We start from the raw sequence: 19,975 nt of genomic DNA on the forward strand, positions 1-19,975 counted from the left end.
TGCTTTTGGAGTAGAAGCTGTACCTGTAGTAGAGAATCCTACTCGGGATGCAATGCCAGGATACAAAGTTCTGTATAAAAACAAACAAAATGTGGCCGATTTTGTTAGTGTCCTTGCTGGGAGTATGGTGGTCAAAGTGTTTTTTGTCTCCCTGTCAGCATATAGCAGAATGTCTTCATCCTGCTGGACTGCTACTTCATTTAAAAATGAAAAGACTTTTTAGTCATTAGAATATTCCTAGTTTAGATGGTGGTGGAAGTCTTAAGTATGTCTTTATAAAGGAATAATTTAAACAATGACAAAGCCATACAGTAGTGCTTAAAATGCAAGATTAAAGGAAAAGCCCCATTCCCTCGTTTACAGCAATTCAAAAAATCCCATTTACGGGGGTACTGATTCCTCTGTTTCTCTTAGGACGCTATTGGAAAAGGAACGCAGAAATAAGTTCTAAAAATGTAAAGAGCTGGTTCTGATGAAATTTAAGATGAAAAAATCTAGTGCCTTCTTTGTGTAGTAAACTTCTTTCACAAATAGTTTGTGTAATTCCATACTATGTTAAGTTAATAGATCTGAGACTGACCGACCTCTGGTTTCAAAGCTTGCTGACTTAGGCTTTCAGATTTGGGTGTTATGTAGTAAGGATACTTCTAACTGCCTTGTTCCTTAAATGTAAACAGTAAAATTGTTGGGTCTATTGCAGCTTATCTGACTTCATGCATTTCCATTCTACACGGTGGAATTTGCATAATTACTCCTAAAGACAAATTAGATTTCCAGGGTTACTTTCTGTGAAAAGACATTCCTGTGCCAAATTACTAGTATTACCATGACATCTAAGAGCACAGTGGTGTGACCAGCAACTCATATCTTAGAGGGTTATGCAAGAATTGGATAGGGCTAAATGGGATAGAAGTGGATTTTGTATTTGAATAGGTTGTTCCTCCCCAAGAAAGTCCTATCTTCCTGATCCTTATTTTAGATACTCTAATGACAGAGATCCGCAAGATGCGTACTACAGTCATTTGAGTTCTAAGATGCTTTCTTTGGTGTGAACTCCGTTTGGAGCTAACTTACTCCTAAAGGTCCTTCAGCCTCCTGTGGAATAGAGCGAGGGTCAGTATGCATCTGGGTGACCTAGTGGCAATGTTGGTCTCAAGTGATGCTTGCTGTTGCCTTTTTGGTAGCCAGGACTTGGAGAATGCTGGGTAGCCTGTGGCAACACAATCTGACTGCAGTCAGCTGATGTACCTTCTGGTTAGGTGACTACGGCACTTGAACTGTCTGAAGCATAAAGACCTTAGGCTACTCACCCGTAGTAGAAATACTGATTTATCTTATGATTTATAAATTGAAGTGTTAAGCCTAACTAGAAGATTTAATCTGCCTCTGATTTGAGTACACTAGTCTTTATTCCAGACTCTGCGGTCCTGGTGGATTATTTGTGTTCTGTGCTACCTTTACTCTTAATCTTAATTAGATATATGTAACTTTTGCTTTCTTGCCCCCAGGGACAAGGCTGGTGGATATGGAATCCAGGCCCTCGGTGGAATGTTAGTTGAGTATGTCCACGGAGACTTCTTGAATGTGGTGGGATTTCCTCTGAATCATTTCTGCAAAAAGCTAGCAGAACTGTACTATCCGCCCTCTAAACATAATGTACAACATAAAAAGTATGACTCTATTCCTTCTGTGGATACTTTTGAGAACCTCAGTGATGGAGAAAGTGATTCTTCAAATTTCACAGAGCACAAAGGTGCTAGTAAGTTGGACAGCAGTGGGATGTGTTCCTCAGGAGCTATTTATAATTCCGAAAACAGTTCTAGTGTCAGAACTGGTTTTATGGTACCTCTGGAAAATCAGAATGGAGTGTCGGAAAGTGCACCAAAACTTCCATCTAAAATTCTAGAGCTGATGGATGGTTTTAGAGCTTCAAAGGTAAGGGAGAAAATGGAACTACTCCTTACATTGCTGACTGATACAATTGTTTCACTGGACTTCAATATATAACAGGTAATGTGAAATACTTGAGCCAGGTTAAGAACGTATTAATAATTAGTAAAAAAGGACCACTGAAGTACCAGAGAATCTAAGATAGCTGAAGCTTTTGGTACAGTGCAAACATTGGAGTTTTTGGTATTTGCTTTTATCTGTTCTATGAAATTTCAGTTACCAATTTGATTAAAAATTTTTGTCTCTTGAGAGGAAAAATTTTTTTTTTAACTGAGCACAATCAGGCAGGAAATTACCTTTATATACTCTACAAAGAAAGCATTTAATATGGTTAGCTTATTTGACTTAAAACTGTGACAAGAATTGTATATATTTTATTTCCTTTCTAGCTTTAATGCTTGAATTCTGTGAAAGGTTTTAGTTTTCTAATGCCCTGCAAGGAGATTATTTTTTTATGCCATGTTTCATGTTCTAGCTATGTTTAGCTGATAATCTCCATGCAGTATCTGATGGAGACATACGCATAACAGCTTACCAACAGAAGGTCACATGCTCTGTATATCAGCCAAGTGTGAGAAATGAGTAGCTGGACATTTTAAGTACTACCAGGTTTTTTACTCACAGTTCCAGTGTAGTGAAGACAATAGTGAAAAAGGTGAAGGAGAAATGGAACACCAATCATTTTAATAGATCACTGATCTCCATCAAGTCATTCAAGTTTTAGGAAGAGTGAAAAAACTGCTGAAGTGGAAGTGAAATGACAAAACTAAAGATACAACAGGATGGAGGGAAACACGCAAGACAGCGGACAGTGGTTTTGCTGAAACAGCGGAAAGTTGTACTCGGATCTGAAGAAAACCATAGTGTGGTCACTACGGGATCTGTGGGTGTGCTGCTTGCAGGCATGCAAAGCAGTATTGAGAGGTTTGGAATAAAGCAGCCTTGAGATTGCTGCGTTTGTGAACTTCCTTGTGTATCCATAGGGAGCAAATTTTGATGCATTTGAATGGGTGAGATTATGTTTAGCATTCCTTCCATTTAAGTAAAAAACACATGGAGAATCATCAGCATTTTGTTGTGGAAAATCATCAGCATTTTGTTGTGCATTGTGTACACTGTTTGAAGTGACGTGATGCCAAATTCAGTTTTGTGCAGTGAAAGATGGTGGAGGCTGTAAATAGAAGCAGAAGTTTTCTTTTCTCACTAATCCTGTGTAAAGTCATAGTATGAAGTGCTTAGTTTTGTGTTGAACTAGTGGGAAGGTTTTTTCCTTGGGGCTTGGATTTTGTAAAATTAATTACCAGTTTCAATGAACGCTTCCTGTGATCTGACAAAACTCATCTCTCCACTTGTAGAATAGGGATAAGAGCACAAAAGCATTTAGTTTCACAAAAACTCTCAAGTTCTATTCAATTTTGACCCTAGAGTGTTTTTTTTCAAGGACTTCATAAAGCAGAGTGCCATCTCCTGCAGGGAAAGATGTTGCCACCTATTTTACTCTGAACAGCTGCTGTTCAGGGTTAAATCATACTTTCTCAATATGTTCTGAATTTGCATAGTCTGATTTGTACTCAGACCCTTGGGGTTTTTTCTTGTTTGATTGCCTCCCTTCCCCTTGAACTGAGAATTACAGAATGGTAGAAGGAGTGATTTGAATCAGTCAAGTCTTTGACCCTATCTTCTCACCTTCTCTTTCCTGTTCTTAGTTTCTAGGTGGTGTCAGTCCAAAGATTGGGTAGGTCTTGCATCTAGTCTACACCATTTGGCTTCCAAGTGGCTCAGTATTGTGACAGCCCAGATTATAATAAATCCTAGCTATATGTTCTGTTTAGAATAACAGAGGAAACTGTAAAAAGAGGATGAAGATGATAAAACATATAGACACAAAGTAGCAGACCTACCTCTCAAAGTTGATCTCTCTTTCTCCGTTTGATTTTTTATTAAACAGCATGTCAATCCTTTTTTTTTCCTTGACTGGCTTTGATTTTTAAGTATCTTATAGTTTCCTGCAGTTGCAAACAAATGGATTCTCCGATAGCTGTGTGTGTTTCCACTCTTGTGCTCTACATAAATTCCTTGGGCTTAGGTGATTTAACAATTTCAGAATACTGAAAGTTGTACTCTCTGCTGAGAGCTGTTCTCTCCCTCATTCCATTTGTACATGTCCTACTAAGGTGTGCATGTAGTACAGTTGCGCTTTGAAGTTTTGTTATTTTTTTCCTTTATTTTTATTAAACAAAGACCAGTATTATAGCAACTGAAGCTGTTACAAAGCCTTAGTAGAGCTTTCCAGTTCCTTATGTTTTGGGTAAATCAGATGATGATCTTTTGGCCTTGGTTCAGATGCTTAAGAATGTTTGACCTTATGGAACAATCTTACAGATGGGGATATGCTAAATATCTGAATAAAGAGGTCGTCTTTCTACAAAATCTGTAGGCTGCATTCCAGAGTATTTTGAGTTCCTTTGTTCAAACCTCTTTGAACCTCTGTTCAAAATTCTGTTACTTAGCTAAGATAATTAAATCCTCTGAGAGGGAAGGAAACGTACCATAGCAGTTTTTAGTTTTGTTAAACTGTGTTGCACTTCTTAAAGAACAGTAATTGTGTAGAATAATTCTAGGCAAAAGGTATAGTTCTTTTGTTTCTTGACTGCAAGCACAACATGCTAACAACTTTTTTCCTACATGTAGGCTCTGTTTGTAGCCTCTAAGCTGAAGATCTTTGATCATCTGAACCATAGAGGTCCACTGAAGGCTGTGGATATTGCAAATGAGGTTGGAACCTCTGTGTGTGGAACAGAAAGACTCCTTGATGCATGTGCTGCGCTTGGATTACTGGAGAAGACACCACAAGGTGACTACTTTCTCCTCTCTGCAACTGCATATAGTACTGAAAGACATGCAGGACTGAAAGATGCTTTGAAGTTCAGAGGGTCTGACTTGATATTCTGGGTAACTTGGGTTGGCGGGAAAGGAGAATGAATTGTTGCTGCTTTGCTTTCATTATTAGTAGCTGGAATTGTTTAATTTTGGGGCAGGCTTTACCTCAGGAACACATTCAGGTTTCCTTAGAGGAATCCTTAGATTGCTTCATGGTGTACTGACCAGACTTCTAATACGTTGCGTGGGCAGTCCCAGGGAGCAGCGTAATAGCTCAGATGTATTGTCTGCCCTTGAGTCACAACAGCCCCATGCAACGCTATGGGCTTGGGGAAGCCTGCCTGGCAGAAAAGGACCTGGGGATGTTGGTCAACAGCTGGCTCAATATGAGTGTGCCCAGGTGGTCAAGATGGCCAATAGCATCCTGGCTTGCATCAGAAATAGTGTGGCTAGCAGGACTAGGGGAGTAATTGTCCCCCTATACTCAGCACTGGTGATGCTGCACCTGAAATACTGTGTTCAGTTTTGGGTCCCTCACTACAAGAAAGACATTGAGGTGCTGGAGCTTGTCCAAAGAGCAATGAGGATGGTGAAGGGTCTAGAGGGCAAGTCTCATGAGTAGCAGCTGAGGGAACTGGGGTTGTTTAGCCTGGAGAAAAGGAGGCTGAGGGGAGACCTCATCGCCCTCTACAACTGCCTGAAAGGAGGTTGTAGCAAGGTGGGTGTTGGTCTCTTCTCCCAAGTAACAAGAGATAGGACAAGAGGAAATGGCCTGAAGTTGCACCGGGGAGGTTTAGATTGAGTATTAGGAAAAATTTCTTTACTGAAAGGGTTATCAAGCACTCAGAGAGGCTGCCCAGGGAAGTGGCTGCGTCACCATCCGTGGGGGTATTTAAAGACGTGTATATGTGGCGCTTAGGGACATGGTTTAGTGGTGGACTTCATAGTGTTAAGTTCATGGTTGAACTCAACGATCTTAAGGGTCTTTTCCAACCAAAATGAGTCTATGATTCTATCTAAAATAAAGACCAAATTCTATTCCCTGCTGCAGCAATCAGAGTCACAATCTTAAGTAGGTAATCAGGGTTTTAATGAGGAGAGCTCTGGAATGTGTCCCTCTTCATGGACAACAGCTTAACTTTTAGTGCCCCTAACTGAAACAGTGCTTGAAGGTGTATGTAGGTGAAAGAGTCAGTATTAGGATCAACTTTTTCAGTCTGCACTGTGTAGTTCTAAGTTTCTGTATGCATCATTTACATAGTAAGACTTAAAATGGTCAAGTGCTGAGAAAAGGAAATAAAGGGGTCTTTCAGCTCTGTTAGAGGACAAGATCAAGGACAAAGCCCGAAAGGCAAGACATACTGCAGAAAGGTTGAATTTAAGGGAAGGAGAAGCCATAATCTAAAGAAAAATGCAGTCAAGAATGAGGAGCTTCTAATACTCTCCCTTGAATATTAGGTGACTGTGGTACTTTGGTTTAAAAAATAATAAAATAATCGGTGCCTATCTATATCTTCCAGCATAGAATTTTTTTTTATAAACAAAGTACTTACTCCTTTAAGAATGAGAAGACTTTCAGAATTATTTCATAGAAGTCTTTGCACAAAAACAGTATGTTCATAAGTTCAGGATTTGCTAGCTATTTAACAACTACACAAGAAAACATGCCTTCAGTTTTTAAATGATAGTTGTGAAGTACTGCAACAAAGCTGGTTACAATTGTTTTCTTCCCATAAGGTTACAGTAATACAGATTCAGCAAATGCCTACCTGACTTCAGATGGTGAATACTCACTTCATGGCTACATTATCCACTCTAATGACCACCTTTGGCCTCTCTTCACAAACTTGGAGTCTGCTGTGAAAGAAGGCAACAGGCAGAACCATAGAGCCTTTGGAAAGAAAGCAGAGGATTTATTTAAGGTAGTGTAAAGTCCTTATTAATATCAAAACTAGCTGTGAGGAGCCCAGAACTGGATCTAGGGGCAAATGGAGACTAAACCATCTAAGAAAGCTGGTCAGTCTCAGAAATCATAGAAACACAATGCAACTCACTGATCCCAGACTTCTGTCCCCTTCAACTTTAAGCTCTAAAGTGCTGGAGCAATCACAGAATATACTGGGAAATTTGAGTGCTGATGAAAATTCTCTGGCTAAAGTGTTGCCCATCCAGCTAATGCACTCACAGAACAACCTCTGGGCCTGTTCAATTTACATTTATGTCTCCTTTTTATAACACCAAATAGTACCTTATCACACATGCACTTGCTCCATATTGGATGCCAATCACTTGGTATTGATGTGCATCCAGGTTCAATCTGTGCTGACTGTGTAATCAAATCTGTTTTCAAAGTTGCTTTGTGTTGATGCAGTGGAGAAGGGTTCTAATCTCTTATGAAGGTTTGTAAGTTTGTATATTCTTCAAGCTGGTATATATTGCTGATAAGAATTGTAATCTTTTCTTTTATCTGTTTCCATCTCTGTAGCATTCCTTTTCCAATGCTAGCCCAGGTGGATATGTTCAGACTGGAGAATCACTTAGGGTTATAACTAGCCGAACTTGTCAATTATCCACCTGGTAAAGCAGGTTGAGGGGCATAAATATTTGTCCTGTTTAAGGAGAGGGCTTGTGGAGTGAGTGGGAGAATATGTCAGGACTTCATCTCTGACAGCAGTGCTGGCTTAAAGTCTACTTGAGACTACATCCTGAGGTTCTGAATTTGTACTTCTAGATGCTGATGAAGCCAGTCTCCTAAAGGAAATAAGGGCTTTTGGAGGCTTAAGAATGTCCTGTTAGCCTGATGTTAGTACCTACATTACTGGTGGACAGAGCCTCCTTTAGGAATCCTTCAAAGGCTCTTTTAAAGAGGGTTTAGATACTTTGCTTTAGGATAACTGCTGCAGTAGGTGGTGAAATTTATGTACAAAGTAAGCGTTTTAACATAGGTGAACTGGTTCTCATCCTTTGTTAAACATCTGGATTACCATCTTGAGTTTGCTTGGGTGATGCTTGTGGCAGGAGTCACTACCAGTTCAGGCCTGGGCTACATATGCACAGGATGGTAAGTCTAAGCAGAATATATGGGCTGCCTATGGCACTATGCATACCACAGCCTGGAAATGCTTCCACTTCATGGTAGTTGTAAAGCCAGGCATAACTGATGAAATCTGTATGAAAGAGACATAAAGGGATTCAGGCTTACGTATCCTTTAAAAGGTAAAGGCATGAGGTTCTGGTACTGAATACTTGCTTCTCCCGTAATCAAAAAACCCCATTTGAGCTTTAATGTTTCTGGTTTAAGTTATGGTCCAATCATACAGTTATTTTTCCATCATGGGAGAATAAATGTCAGAATTAAATGAAAGCAATCTGTGAATATATCAAGGAGGAGCACTTTAGGAGTCTGAAAGAAAAAACTCTGTCACTTCAAACAGATTAAAGTCTAGAGACATCTTGCTGTGGAGCAAGTAAATTGCTGTGTTAGTAAATGTATATCAAAGGCACAATATATCTTTAAAAAGCACTTCTCAGATTACCCCTTCTTTCTGCTGTGTTACGCCACCTTCAGTGGGCAGAAGTGTTGAATTTAACAGCCCTTAGGACATCACCAAGACCAGGTTCAAACCAGCCAAGTGTATGTCCTTTGAGATGCCCTGCAGAAGATACTCTGTGTGATCAGAATTTTTGAGAGGATGCAAAAATCTGCTTATTGCTACAGTGAAATGGCAAAGGATTTGGATGAGCCACTTGTCAATGACACTTTTAACTCATCTTTTAATTTTAGAGTTCTAATGTTAATAGTTTGCACCTACTGCCTTGGTTGTACATAGTTTTAGTTAAGTAATGAAAATAAACTTCAATTACTGTGCTTTTTTCCCCTTCTTAGGACTACTATCACAGCGAGGAGGTGAAGCAGCGTTTTATGGCTGCCATGCACAGCATTGCCCACCTGACAGCCAGAGATGTGGCTACAGCATTTGATCTTTCACGGTTTAAATCTGCTTGTGATTTAGGAGGTATTGCCTGTAATTGAACTTGTATACAAATTAAAAGGAAAAAGCTTGATTTCCGTTCCATATTTTATTACTTAAAACGTATATTTTTTTTTATTAGAACTGCAGTAACTTTTACTGAAACTGTTATTTTTCTGATATTGTAAAGTCAGAATAAAAGGACTGAGTGCAGATAACTGAAAGCAGAGTTACTTAAATGGCATTTGAGTCATTTGAAATAAGTGAATGCTTGTCACATTCAGTTACATACTGACACAGCTCAACACAGAAAACAAGATGGTTTGTGGCTCAGCTGATAGAATATTGGGCTGGGAGCTCCATTTCCAACTGTGCTGTTGCTGTCCTTTGGCATGTCCAAGATTTTCAAAAGTAATGAGGGGTTTATTTCTGAATCCTTCTATATCGGGGTGTCAAACTTGAAACACTGCACTGCTAGAACAAAAAGTTTTGACTGTTTGAGAATTGTTTTTTGTGTATTGGTGTAATTATTAATATCCAAGGTGACCACCAAAATGTTGAAGACCAATGATATACCTGAAGAAACTCTTGTTAGTGTCCTTTTTTGCCCTGTGCTTGGAGTTGCACAGAAGGAGTGTTACTACATAGGGAAAGATCTGCTGAAGAAAGAACACTTTACTCCGTGCCTGGGGAGGTGGACAGCATGTCAGAGGAATTAACACAATACTGGTGCAACCTTTGCCACTTGTGCAGAGATTCCAAGATTTTACCATCCTTATCCTTCACCATGCTGGAGAGCATGTGTCAAACTTCATGTATTAGTGCTTTGTAAATGGTCAATAGTTCTAGTGCTTTTCATCCACAAATTACAAGTCCTTGCCTTTTCACTAATGTTCTTCTATCCCCAAAAAAACCCTGAGGTACTGGTATCAAAAGTTTTATTAGCAATTCTATGAAAGTAAGGAGTCATGCCTGCGTTCCTCGAGCTTGAAAGCATTGCTCTATCCACCAGGAAGTGCTGTTGCCCATGTTAATTGTGGAGCTGACTGTCCACCTCTAATTCTGATTTGATGTCTCTATTTTAATGTTATATACAGACTTGTCTTTAAAAATGTCTGCAAATGCTGGGAGAGAAGATTTGATCTTTTTTTTTTTTAAACTTTCAACAGGTTGCACTGGAGCTCTGGCTCATGAATTAGTACAAATATACCCAAATCTCAAGGTCACAGTATTTGACCTTCCAGAAGTCATTGCAAACACCTCTTACTTTCAGCCATCAGGACAACACATGGCTCCAGTGACATTTGTATCAGGTAAATGTAATGCATGTTCTTTTGTCCTATTCTGTTATCCTGGAGCACAGAGTAGGCTCTTTTGCTGCAGAAAATGGTGTGCTACCCTGCTTCAACCCCAAATGTGTCTTAGTACAAGGCAGCGTAGGCTCACCCATGCTAAATGGGGACATTGTATTTCTCAAGCCTGTGGGGATAAAAACAAACTGGCTATGGTTGGAGAATGTGGATAAATAAGGAAGTATGAATTAGTAATTTTTGAGCACCATTGGGAGTAGAGGCTGCATGTCTTTGTCTCAGGCTTTTCTTTTCTACGCAAGATTGACATGGTGGCTACAAAGGATTGTCTCCTTCCTTACTTTAGGCTTTCTCTCCATTTTTATGTGTTACAGAATTCTTAACTGTGATTTGCTCTTTGACTGTGCTTTCCTTATCTGCAAATCAGTGCATAGCTATACCTGTTCATTCTTGTTTCTTTACATCTGCTGAAACTTCTAGTTCCTCCGCAATATTTTCATTTCACTCTGTAAGAGTGTACTCTGTGGTTTCTGTAGGAATGTACTAACTCTGCTTTCCAACAGGTGACTTCTTCAAGGATAATCTTCCAGAGGCAGATCTTTACATCCTTTCACGTGTTCTTCATGACTGGCCTGATGAAAAGATACACGTGCTGTTAAGCAGGATATCAGCTGTTTGCAAACCAGGTAAGTTTTTCATCTTGTGGGGTTAAAGGTGCATGTTAATGCATAAACATAATGAGTAATCATAAGAAGTTCATACTAAAAAAGCATATTTTTCTGTCCAGTCATAGTAGCCTTTGCTTGAATGTCTATGCTTGCATTATGGTAACACCTACTAAGAAGAAAGGAAATGACGCTGGTAATAAAACTACATAAAATAGGCCCTTACTGTAGTTACAGGCTTCACATACAACTACGTCATCTCCCCTATCTCTGCCATGCCCAGTCTTTCTTACTAAGTCCTGTATCGTCAAATAACTAAGCATGTGCTTATGTCTATATGTACAAGTAGTCTAACTGAAGTTCCTTCAGGTTAATCAAGAAGAAGCAGTTTGTCTTACTATCATTTTGCTATCTCAGTAGTGCCCAGAATATGGTAAACTGGAGTTCAGCACTACTGATTTCATGAGAAATATGTAGCCTTGTCTGCTTTCTCCTACATTTGCATCAGAATATCTCAAGCTGGAAGAGGTCCATAAGGATCATCAAGTCCAGCTCCCTGTTCCTTGCAGGACTATCTAAAACTAAAGCATATGACTGAGAGTGTTGTCCAGACAGTCCTTGAACTCTGACAGGCTGGGTGCCGTGACCACTTCCCTGGGGAGCCTGTTCCAGTGACTGACCACCCTCTCAGTGAAGAACCTTTTCCTAATGTCCAATCTGAACTTCCCCTGACACACCTTCATTCTATCTCCTCGTGTCCTATCACTGGTCACCAGAGAGGAGATCAGCACCTCCCACTCTGCTGCCTGCCTTGAGGAAGCTGTAGACTGTGATGAGGTCACCCCTCAGCCTTCTCTTCTCCAAGCTGAACAAACCAAGTGACCTCACCTGCTCCTTGTAAGTGTGGTCCTTGAGGCCTTTCACCGTCTTGGTAGTCCTCCCCTGGACACATTCTAATAGTCTGATGTCCTCCTTATGTTGAGGCACCCAAAACTGCACGCCGTGCTTGAGGTGAGGCCACACCAGTGCAGTGTAGGGTAGGACAGTCGCCTCCCTCGACCAGCTAGCTATGCTGTGCTTGATGCACCCCAGGACATGGTTGGACCTTTTGGCTGCCAGGGCCCACTGTTGACTCATATTTGGACAGTATTAAAATTCAAAGAAGACAAAAAGCAGAAAAGCCTGACTGCTAAAATCAACTGATTGCTTAATCCAACAGGATTAACTGTAGCTATGAAGCTTGTTTCATAGGAGAGCATTCAAAATTAGACTAGGCCATAAAGCATAATCCTGTTTATAAACTGAAATTGTGGGTGGCTGTCTTAACCATATGCAAAGATTGGGGTATGACAGATGCTTACAGGAGTTGCTTGGTTCAAATGGAAATAAGACTGAGCGTAGTCAGGAAGTGATCTGAACTTCATTGAAGTGGAGACAGTGCTCTAAAGTCCCCTTTCCTTTTAACAATTTAATGGTTGCTTCCAGGAAGAGATGACTGAAAGTAAAGTTCTGTCGCTGGTTTCTACTGAAGACCATTAAAACACTAGTCTGAGGGTCCTCTATAACTCTCTGAACAAAACAGTAAGAACTTGAAGCTAGAAGTACTTTACTGAACCATTTTTGGTTGTTTTGGAAATGCAGGAAGTGCCTTGCTAGTGGCAGAAATTGTGCTTGATGAAAAGAAGACTCACCTTCTTAGAGCTGTACTACAGTCCCTCAGTATGACTGAAGGAAAGCAGAGAAGTGGCTCAGAATATAAACAGCTACTGGAGAAATATGGATTCACAAATACGGAAATTAAAATCACAGGAAACTTACTAGATGCTGTTTTGTGCTTCAAGAAGAATCTGTCACCATAGTGTGCCCACAAGCAAACTGGGATGCTGAGTTTTTACAATACTCATGCAATATCCATCGTCAACCAGCACATATTGTCAGTTTAATATCATTTTGATCCTTTATCTGAAGCATAGTTGTTACAAGCTTGGAATAAAAGTTGGTCTGCAGCTTCTGCAGGAGTGAGTCCTATGCATTTAAAAAGTGTCTGGGGCAGGCCAAAGCTCCTGTGTATTAAATACCTTCATGTCCAGTTCTTTTGGCTAATTTGCAGACCGTATTAAGCTTAGACTTGACATAGCTGTATAGCACGGCAAGGTAAAACTGCAGTCTTTTATGAGCCACAGGAATACCTTTTTTTTTCCTGGACCTTAAAGATAATTCTCTGTCTGCAGTGTATTCAGTCGTTACTACTCATTTTTATCAGAAATGAAAAAATAAAAATGAATACCATCTGTCTGAATTTGAGGGTGCTGGTCCTCTTGTTCACTTTTCTGTGACGCTTTACTGAAAAACATCTCCAGGATACCTTTTTTTAAGCACTCTTTCTGCAGGCAAAAGTGAAAATAGGACAAAGTTCAAACATGTTCCTACAGCAGCTATAATGTCACGGAGAAACTTCAGCAGCCTCTGACCTCTAGCCACAGCATGTACCCACACGGGCTGCAGTTGACAGCTGTTCTTATTGGTTCCTGTCAGTTTGGGGATTTTTCTGAATCTGCTTAAATGGCCATATATACTTTCTGTCTCATTACTTGAGATGAGTTTTAGGATTTATGTATAAATTCTCCTATGAAAATTAAAAATAGAAGTTTCTTCATGTTCCAGTTTTTAATTGGAGAAGTATATACTGTATCCCATCTCTTCAAGTAATTTGTCACTAATGTCACCTCTTCTAATATTTATTTTTCCTGATACTTCATTGGTATTTATTTTTTCTATTTAAAGTGTACTTTGTAGTGGAAGTCTTCCTGGAGATTAAAGTTGCATTTTCAAACTATCTTTCTTCTCTATCAGTTGTCAGTTTCTTGCCTGTCACACTTCTACAGCAATAAGTCTGATTAAACCAGTGTGGAAGAGGTCATGCCTATGCTGAATCACCAACTTCAGCAAATTAAAGAGAGTTGATGAGCAAGAGCGAGAGATGTGTCTGCCTGGTAGACTCTGTCTTATGTTACATAATCAGAAGTTACTTTGCTCTTTGAGCACTGAGTAAAGCAAAAGTGCCACTGTGATTCAATTCATTGTGAGAAACATGCTTACTGCAGAGCATTTCAGCTGCACAAAATTGAGGAATGTCAGGCTTTTACCACATTGGGGTCTTGATTTCTTAGCATGTTTTTATGAATGGAAATTTGACTGATGTCATCTGTACAGACACTTAAAGAGATAAGGCAAAATATTCAACAACTGAATAAATTTAGAATATTTCTTTTCCATAGTGACATGAAGCTTGCCGTTATGCTTAACAGGTTTGTATTTTGAGGGAGACTTATTCTAGCAATCAGATGTTTCTCATCTCATACTTATTCATAAAGTTAATAATGCTATTCTTTAAGCTGCTATAAGCTGTTTGAGTCAGACTTTTTCAATCCTTAAGTCGGCACACCTGTAACTGTCACAGACTTTAAAAGTGTACCTCTAAGTACTATGTATCTGACTGTAAAATTTGAATAGAATGTGCTTGGCTACCACACAACCTCACCGTACTCTGTGATTAAAGCACACCACTATACATACACACTAAGCATTAGTCCCCTGGGCATGGTGTCTGTGGTAATGCACCGCAGCTTTGCACTCTCAGGATAATTAAGCATTGGAGCAGGTTGCCTAGAGGTTGTGGAATCTCTGTCCTTGGAGGTTTCAAGGTCTGAGAAAAAAGCCTTGAACAAGGTGAACTGAGTGTAGAGCTGCCCTGCTTTGAGCGGGAGGTTGGACCAGAGATCTCCTGTGGTCCATTTCAGCCTAAGCTGTTCTATAATCATTTGATGTAGCCCAGTTACCTGAGAAATTATAAACCCATCTTCTCTCATTAATGTCAAAAATGAGTTTTTCAGTTGTTCTGGAGAAAGCTGGTATGTTTGACTGGTAGAAGAGGTGGTGTTAAGGGTGTTACACTGAAAAGACTTTCTAAACAGTGGGCATAACTGAGGAAAACTGGACCTGTTCACTAATCAAGACATGAAGAATAATGGGGCTGAGTTTTAAAATCTTAATTAACTTCTGCCAATAAAGCCTGTAGGTTTTGTGTTGCTCCTTGGGAAGTGACACTCAGCTATGTCTTCTTGGTGATGCTTTTACCTACATTCTGGCTTAACAACAGTTTAGAGGAAACGTGATGCACAGAAAACAATTTTTTGACGTGGATAATCGTGGAGGTTAACAGAATGATAGATGAATAATAGAAACAAGAACTTCAGCACTTGCTCACTGAACACAAAGGTAAGAATCCTTGAAGATAGAAAAGTTTGTAAGAAAAAGAGACACAGCTTGCTTGGCTGTCCTAGCTTAATCATTTTTATATCAATTTTTGATGATGTTACAGCTATTAACAGTACTTGTGCCTGGACAGAAGCGAAGGGTAGTACATCATCTGAGCCACCCTGCACAAAATCTTGGGAAGAGCTATTAGACAGCTAAGCCCCTTTGTGTGAGCTCTCTCAGTTCAGTTTTGGATGTGTTAGCTGACTCCTGGATAGTGAAGTATTTAATGTGGGGTTTTGTTTTGTTTTTAAAAAATGTTTTTGGAGGGCTGGCACTCCCCCCCCCGCCCTCCATCTTTCAACTGGAACAATGATGATCTGGATTATTAATTAAATTACTTTTTAATTCAGAAAAGACTCTTACGATCATTAGTTTTTATCTCCTATAAAACCACGGCCAAAATTTCTTCATCATAGTATGCTTCCTGAAAGGGTTGAAAGTTAGGTCTGTTTCAGTCCCTCTCATGAAGTTTCCATTCACAGAATCACAGAATCATCTAGGTTGGAAAAGACCTTGAAGATCATCTAGTCCAACCATTAACCTAACACTGTCAGTTCCCATCTACACCATATCTCTCAGCGCTATGTCGACTCTACTCTTAAACACCTCCAGGGATGGGGACTCCACCACCTCCCTGGGCAATCCATTCCACTGCCTGATAACCCGTTCTGTAAAGAAATACTTCCTGACATCTAGTCTAAACCTTCCCTGGTGCAACTTGAGGCCATTCCCTCTTGTCGTATCGCTTGTTACTTGGTTAAATACGCTCATCCCCAGCTCTCTGCAACCTCCTTTCAGATAGCTGTAGAGGGCGATGAGGTCTCCCCTCAGCCTCCTCCTCTCCAGACTAAACAACCCCAGTTCCCTCGACATGTGCTCCAGACCCTTCACCAGCTTCGTTGCCCTTCTTTGGACAAGCTCGAGTCATTCAATGTCCTTTTTGTAGTGAGGGGCCCAAAACTGAACACAGTAATCGAGGTGCAGCCTCACCAGGGCCGAGTACAGGGGTAAGATCACTTCCCTGTCCCTGCTGGCCACGCTATTTCTGATACAGGCCAGGATGCCATTGGCCTTGTTGGCCACCTGGGCACACTGCTGGCTCATGTTCAGCCGGCTGTCAATCAACACCCCCAGGTCCCTCTCTGACTGGCAGCTCTCCAGCCACTCCTCCCCAAGCCTGTAGCGCTGCTGGGGGTTGTTGTGACCCAAGTGCAGCACCCGACATTTGGCCTTATTGAAACTCCTACAGTTGGCCTTAGCCCATCGCTCCAGCCTGTCCAGATCTCTCTGCAGAGCCTCCCTACCCTCAAGCAGATCAACACTCCCACCCAACTTGGTGTCATCTGCAAACTTACTGAGGGTGCACTCGATCCCCTCGTCTAGATCATCAATAAAGATGTTAAACAGGAGTGGCCCCAAAACCGAGCCCTGGGGGACACCACTCATGACCGGCCACCAACTAGATTTAACTCTGTTCACCACAACTCTTTGGGCCCGGCCATCCAGCCAGTTTTTTACCCAGCAAAGCGTGCGATCATCTAAGGCTCGAGCAGCCAGTTTTGCCAGGAGAATGCTGTGGGAAACGGTGTCAAAGGCCTTGCTAAAGTCAAGGTAAACTACATCCACAGCCTTTCCCTCATCCAATGAGCAGGTCGCCCTGTCGTAGAAGGAGATCAGTTTGTCAAGCAGGACCTGCCTTTCATAAACCCATGCTGACTGGGCCTGGTTGTCCCGCATGTGTTGTAAGATGGTACTGTGGATGATCGGCTCCATCAGCTTCCCGGGTACCGAAGTCAAGCTGACAGGCCTGTAATTTCCTGGATCATCCTTCTGACCCTTCTTATATATGGGTGTCACATTGGCCAATTTCCAATCTGTCGGGACCTCCCCAGTCAGCCAGGACTGCTGGTAAATGATGTAAAGCGGCTTGGCGAGCACCCCAGCCAGCTCCTTCAGCACCCTCGGGTGCATCGCATCCAGTCCCATAGACTTGTGTGTGTCTATGTGGTGTAGCAGGTCACTGACTCTCTCCTGGATTGCGGGGGAGTCGTTCTCCCAGTCTCTATCATCTGGCTGAGGAGGCTGGATTCCCTCAGTACAACTGGTTTTGTTATTAAAGACTGAGGCAAAGAAGGCATTAAGGACCTCAGCCTTCCCCTCATCACTTGCTACCAAGTTTCCTTCAGCATCTAGCAGGGGATGGAGACTCTCCCTGGTCTTTCTTTTGCTATTGACATACTTATAGAAACATTTCTTGTTGTCTTTGATTGCTGAAGCCAGATTAATTTCCAGCTGGGCTTTGGACCTCCTGATTTCCGCCCTGCATAGCCTCACAGCATCTTTGTAATCACTGTGAGTGGCTAGCCCCTTCCTCCAAAGGCTGTAAACTCTCCTTTTCCCCCTGAGTTTCAGCCAAAGCTCCCTGTTCAGCCAGGGGGGTCTTCTCTGCCGCCTGCTCCTCTTAGAGCACCTGGGGACTGCCTGCTCCTGAGCCATTAACACTTCCTTCTTGAAGAGCGCCCAGCCTTCCTGGACCCCTATACCCTTCAGGACCATCTCCCAAGGGATCCTGTCAAGCTGGTGCCTAAACAAGACAAAGTCAGCCCTTTATATTAGTAAATTTACATTACTAAATCTTCATTAACTGTAGAGAGAATTTTTTTTCCCCTGTACTAACTTAATTTACTGTGTCTAATTTTTGAATGTGTTCTTCCCACATTGGCTGTGCTTTCTGAATGTATTTTTCCAGATTTACCTGCATGTCCCAAATAACTTTCCGTGGCAAATTATGATGACCATTCTATTTGTGTCCTCCTTTCAGAGTGCATAAAATTTGTACACCATCTTGCAAAGCTGTAATATAACGGTGACTTAAAAATGGTAGTCCTGCATTAACTCTACCTAGCAATTTTTGCTGTGTAACCAGGAACAGCAATTCCCCGGTCTCTCTGTTGAAGGCAAAGGAGAATCACACAGAAATGGGGGTGGGGCACAGAAACCACAGAATCATTACAAATGGGCTTCATCGCCCTAACTTTAGATACCTAAATATTAGACATTCGAATCATCTAGTCACCTTGAGCTCCCCAATCAGTAGAAAAACAGGCATTTTCAGAGGATGATTAGTCTCACCTATCTGTGAAAGGAAATTTCCTGGTTTTCCTAAGAAAAGCGATTATACATTTCATAGTGGATAGAGCATATTTAAGAGGGTGAGCTGAAACACAGCTATCTAATCCATGAATTAGGGCAGGAGAGTCCCACTGGACAGATAATGTATGTTCAGGCTCACCTCAGACATGCTTGTCTAATCCTTTTTCTTTGAGAAACAAACCTGTGTCATGTGTTCATCACAGAGTAGGCAGCTTGAACTTGCATTTAGTAAGGTAGCTGATGATACAGGGAAGAAACAGGGAATCTATTAATAAGCTGCCAGAAGGACTTTCATGACTCCTGATAGTTAACACCAAGGTTTCAGCAGTCTTACTTATCCGCAGATGTCAGTCACTTCTCTAAGAAACTGCAGTGTTAGGTTTAATGTACTTTTTATCAATTGTTAAATGACTGAGGTGTACAGGTAGGAATGGCTTTGAGGAGATTGTCTTAAGGGTCAGAAAGATAATGAATGTTATACAGCACTTAGGAGTACTAAAATCACTGTAAAATGCTGCTGTTTTGATCTGAGTTGGTGGCCTCCTACCCATGCTGTGCCAAGAGAGAGCACCACATAAGATGCAAGGCCAAAAGACAATTTAAGTGCAATAATGCTTGTTTTGTTGGTAGCCCTCTCTTTGTCTTCCCTTTCCCCTCACGGGTCTGAAGATGGAGGAAGAGGCTGTGTGTAAACAGGATCATTTAAGTTCTGCTCGCATTCCTAGGTCAGTTCCTCCTCAAAGACCTGCCATCCACCCTTTTGTCTGCTTGGCAGTGTTTCAGTATGAATGTGAAGCAGCAATATATCCCAAAGAGATGTAACTACTATTCCTGGTTTGCAGTTTTCCGTAAGCCTCATGCCAAGCCTACAGAAGTTGTCCCCTCTTCCCCTGAAAACAGAGACGTGACTTGACTTGTGAGTGTTTGATCCCTCCCATAGTGTGGAAGGGAATTTCCTGCGTTTTGTGAGAGGAGTGGATTGTACATTTAATAGTGGATTAGTCATTTAATAGCAAAGCAAATCCATAAGTGATAAATTAAATCACCTGTGTCTTGTAGTTTTCACCCTTATATATGGTAGCAGAAATTCTCTTGCCTGATAACGGATTAGTACTGTTGCATGCATTTGTTTTTAAATTAGGCTGTGGGATTTTGCTGGCTGAAATGGTGTTGGATGATGAGAAGAAGAACAGGAGCACAGCGCTACTGCAGTCTTTGAACATGCTTGTGCAGACAGAGGGAAAGGAGAGAAGTGGCTCTGAATATCGAGGCTTACTGGAACAACATGGATTCACAAATGTCAAAATCAGATTGACAGGAAATTTGTTAGATGTCATTCTCTGCGCTAAGACCTAGAAAAAATGTATTTAGTAGTAAAATCGGCATGTCTCTAGTCATGTTTGATGTTTTGCAATTATGCAAATATGTTCTCAGTTTCCCATCAATATCATAAACAAGAAATGTTATGTCAGCTTTCTGAAGTTTCTTTTAAAAAGGGGGAGGGATTGATTCTATTTGTTTTGAACTGGAGTAAAACGATACCAGAAGATTCTGGCATCATTTGATGGCAGTGATACTGTGGCTGCACAACACCTCTAGTACCCTCAGAAATGTTATCAGCACCCCTATGTCAGTATTCATGTTGCTGAGGAATCACGGTTTCTTCATACTTGGTGCAATTGCAATTGTCCAGTTTTCAGACCAGCACACATTGCTTTGCCCTGTT

General features: G+C 41.1%; 1 protein-coding gene across 3 annotated transcripts in view; it reads left to right on the plus strand.

Annotated features, from left to right (window-relative positions):
- ASMTL (acetylserotonin O-methyltransferase like) overlaps positions 1-19,720 on the plus strand; it is a 32,082-nt gene extending 12,362 nt beyond the window's left edge. Inside the window, exons 7-13 of one of the 3 annotated variants that reach the window (XM_074858925.1) lie at positions 1,509-1,935; positions 4,642-4,804; positions 6,568-6,752; positions 8,717-8,846; positions 9,971-10,114; positions 10,675-10,797; positions 19,391-19,720. In XM_074858925.1, the coding sequence (XP_074715026.1) occupies positions 1,509-1,935; positions 4,642-4,804; positions 6,568-6,752; positions 8,717-8,846; positions 9,971-10,114; positions 10,675-10,797; positions 19,391-19,605 (1,387 nt within the window). In that variant the 3' untranslated portion in view covers positions 19,606-19,720. Of the gene's footprint in view, positions 1-1,508; positions 1,936-4,641; positions 4,805-6,567; positions 6,753-8,716; positions 8,847-9,970; positions 10,115-10,674; positions 10,798-12,417; positions 13,613-14,935; positions 15,338-19,390 lie in introns of those variants that run through there. The other 2 variants (XM_074858926.1, XM_074858924.1) reach the window with 2 other exon arrangements.
- Positions 19,721-19,975: the final 255 nt, after the last annotated feature.

Source organism: Strix uralensis, chromosome 2, assembly GCF_047716275.1.
Source record: "Strix uralensis isolate ZFMK-TIS-50842 chromosome 2, bStrUra1, whole genome shotgun sequence".
In the NCBI taxonomy this organism is placed as follows: Eukaryota; Metazoa; Chordata; class Aves; order Strigiformes; family Strigidae; genus Strix; species Strix uralensis.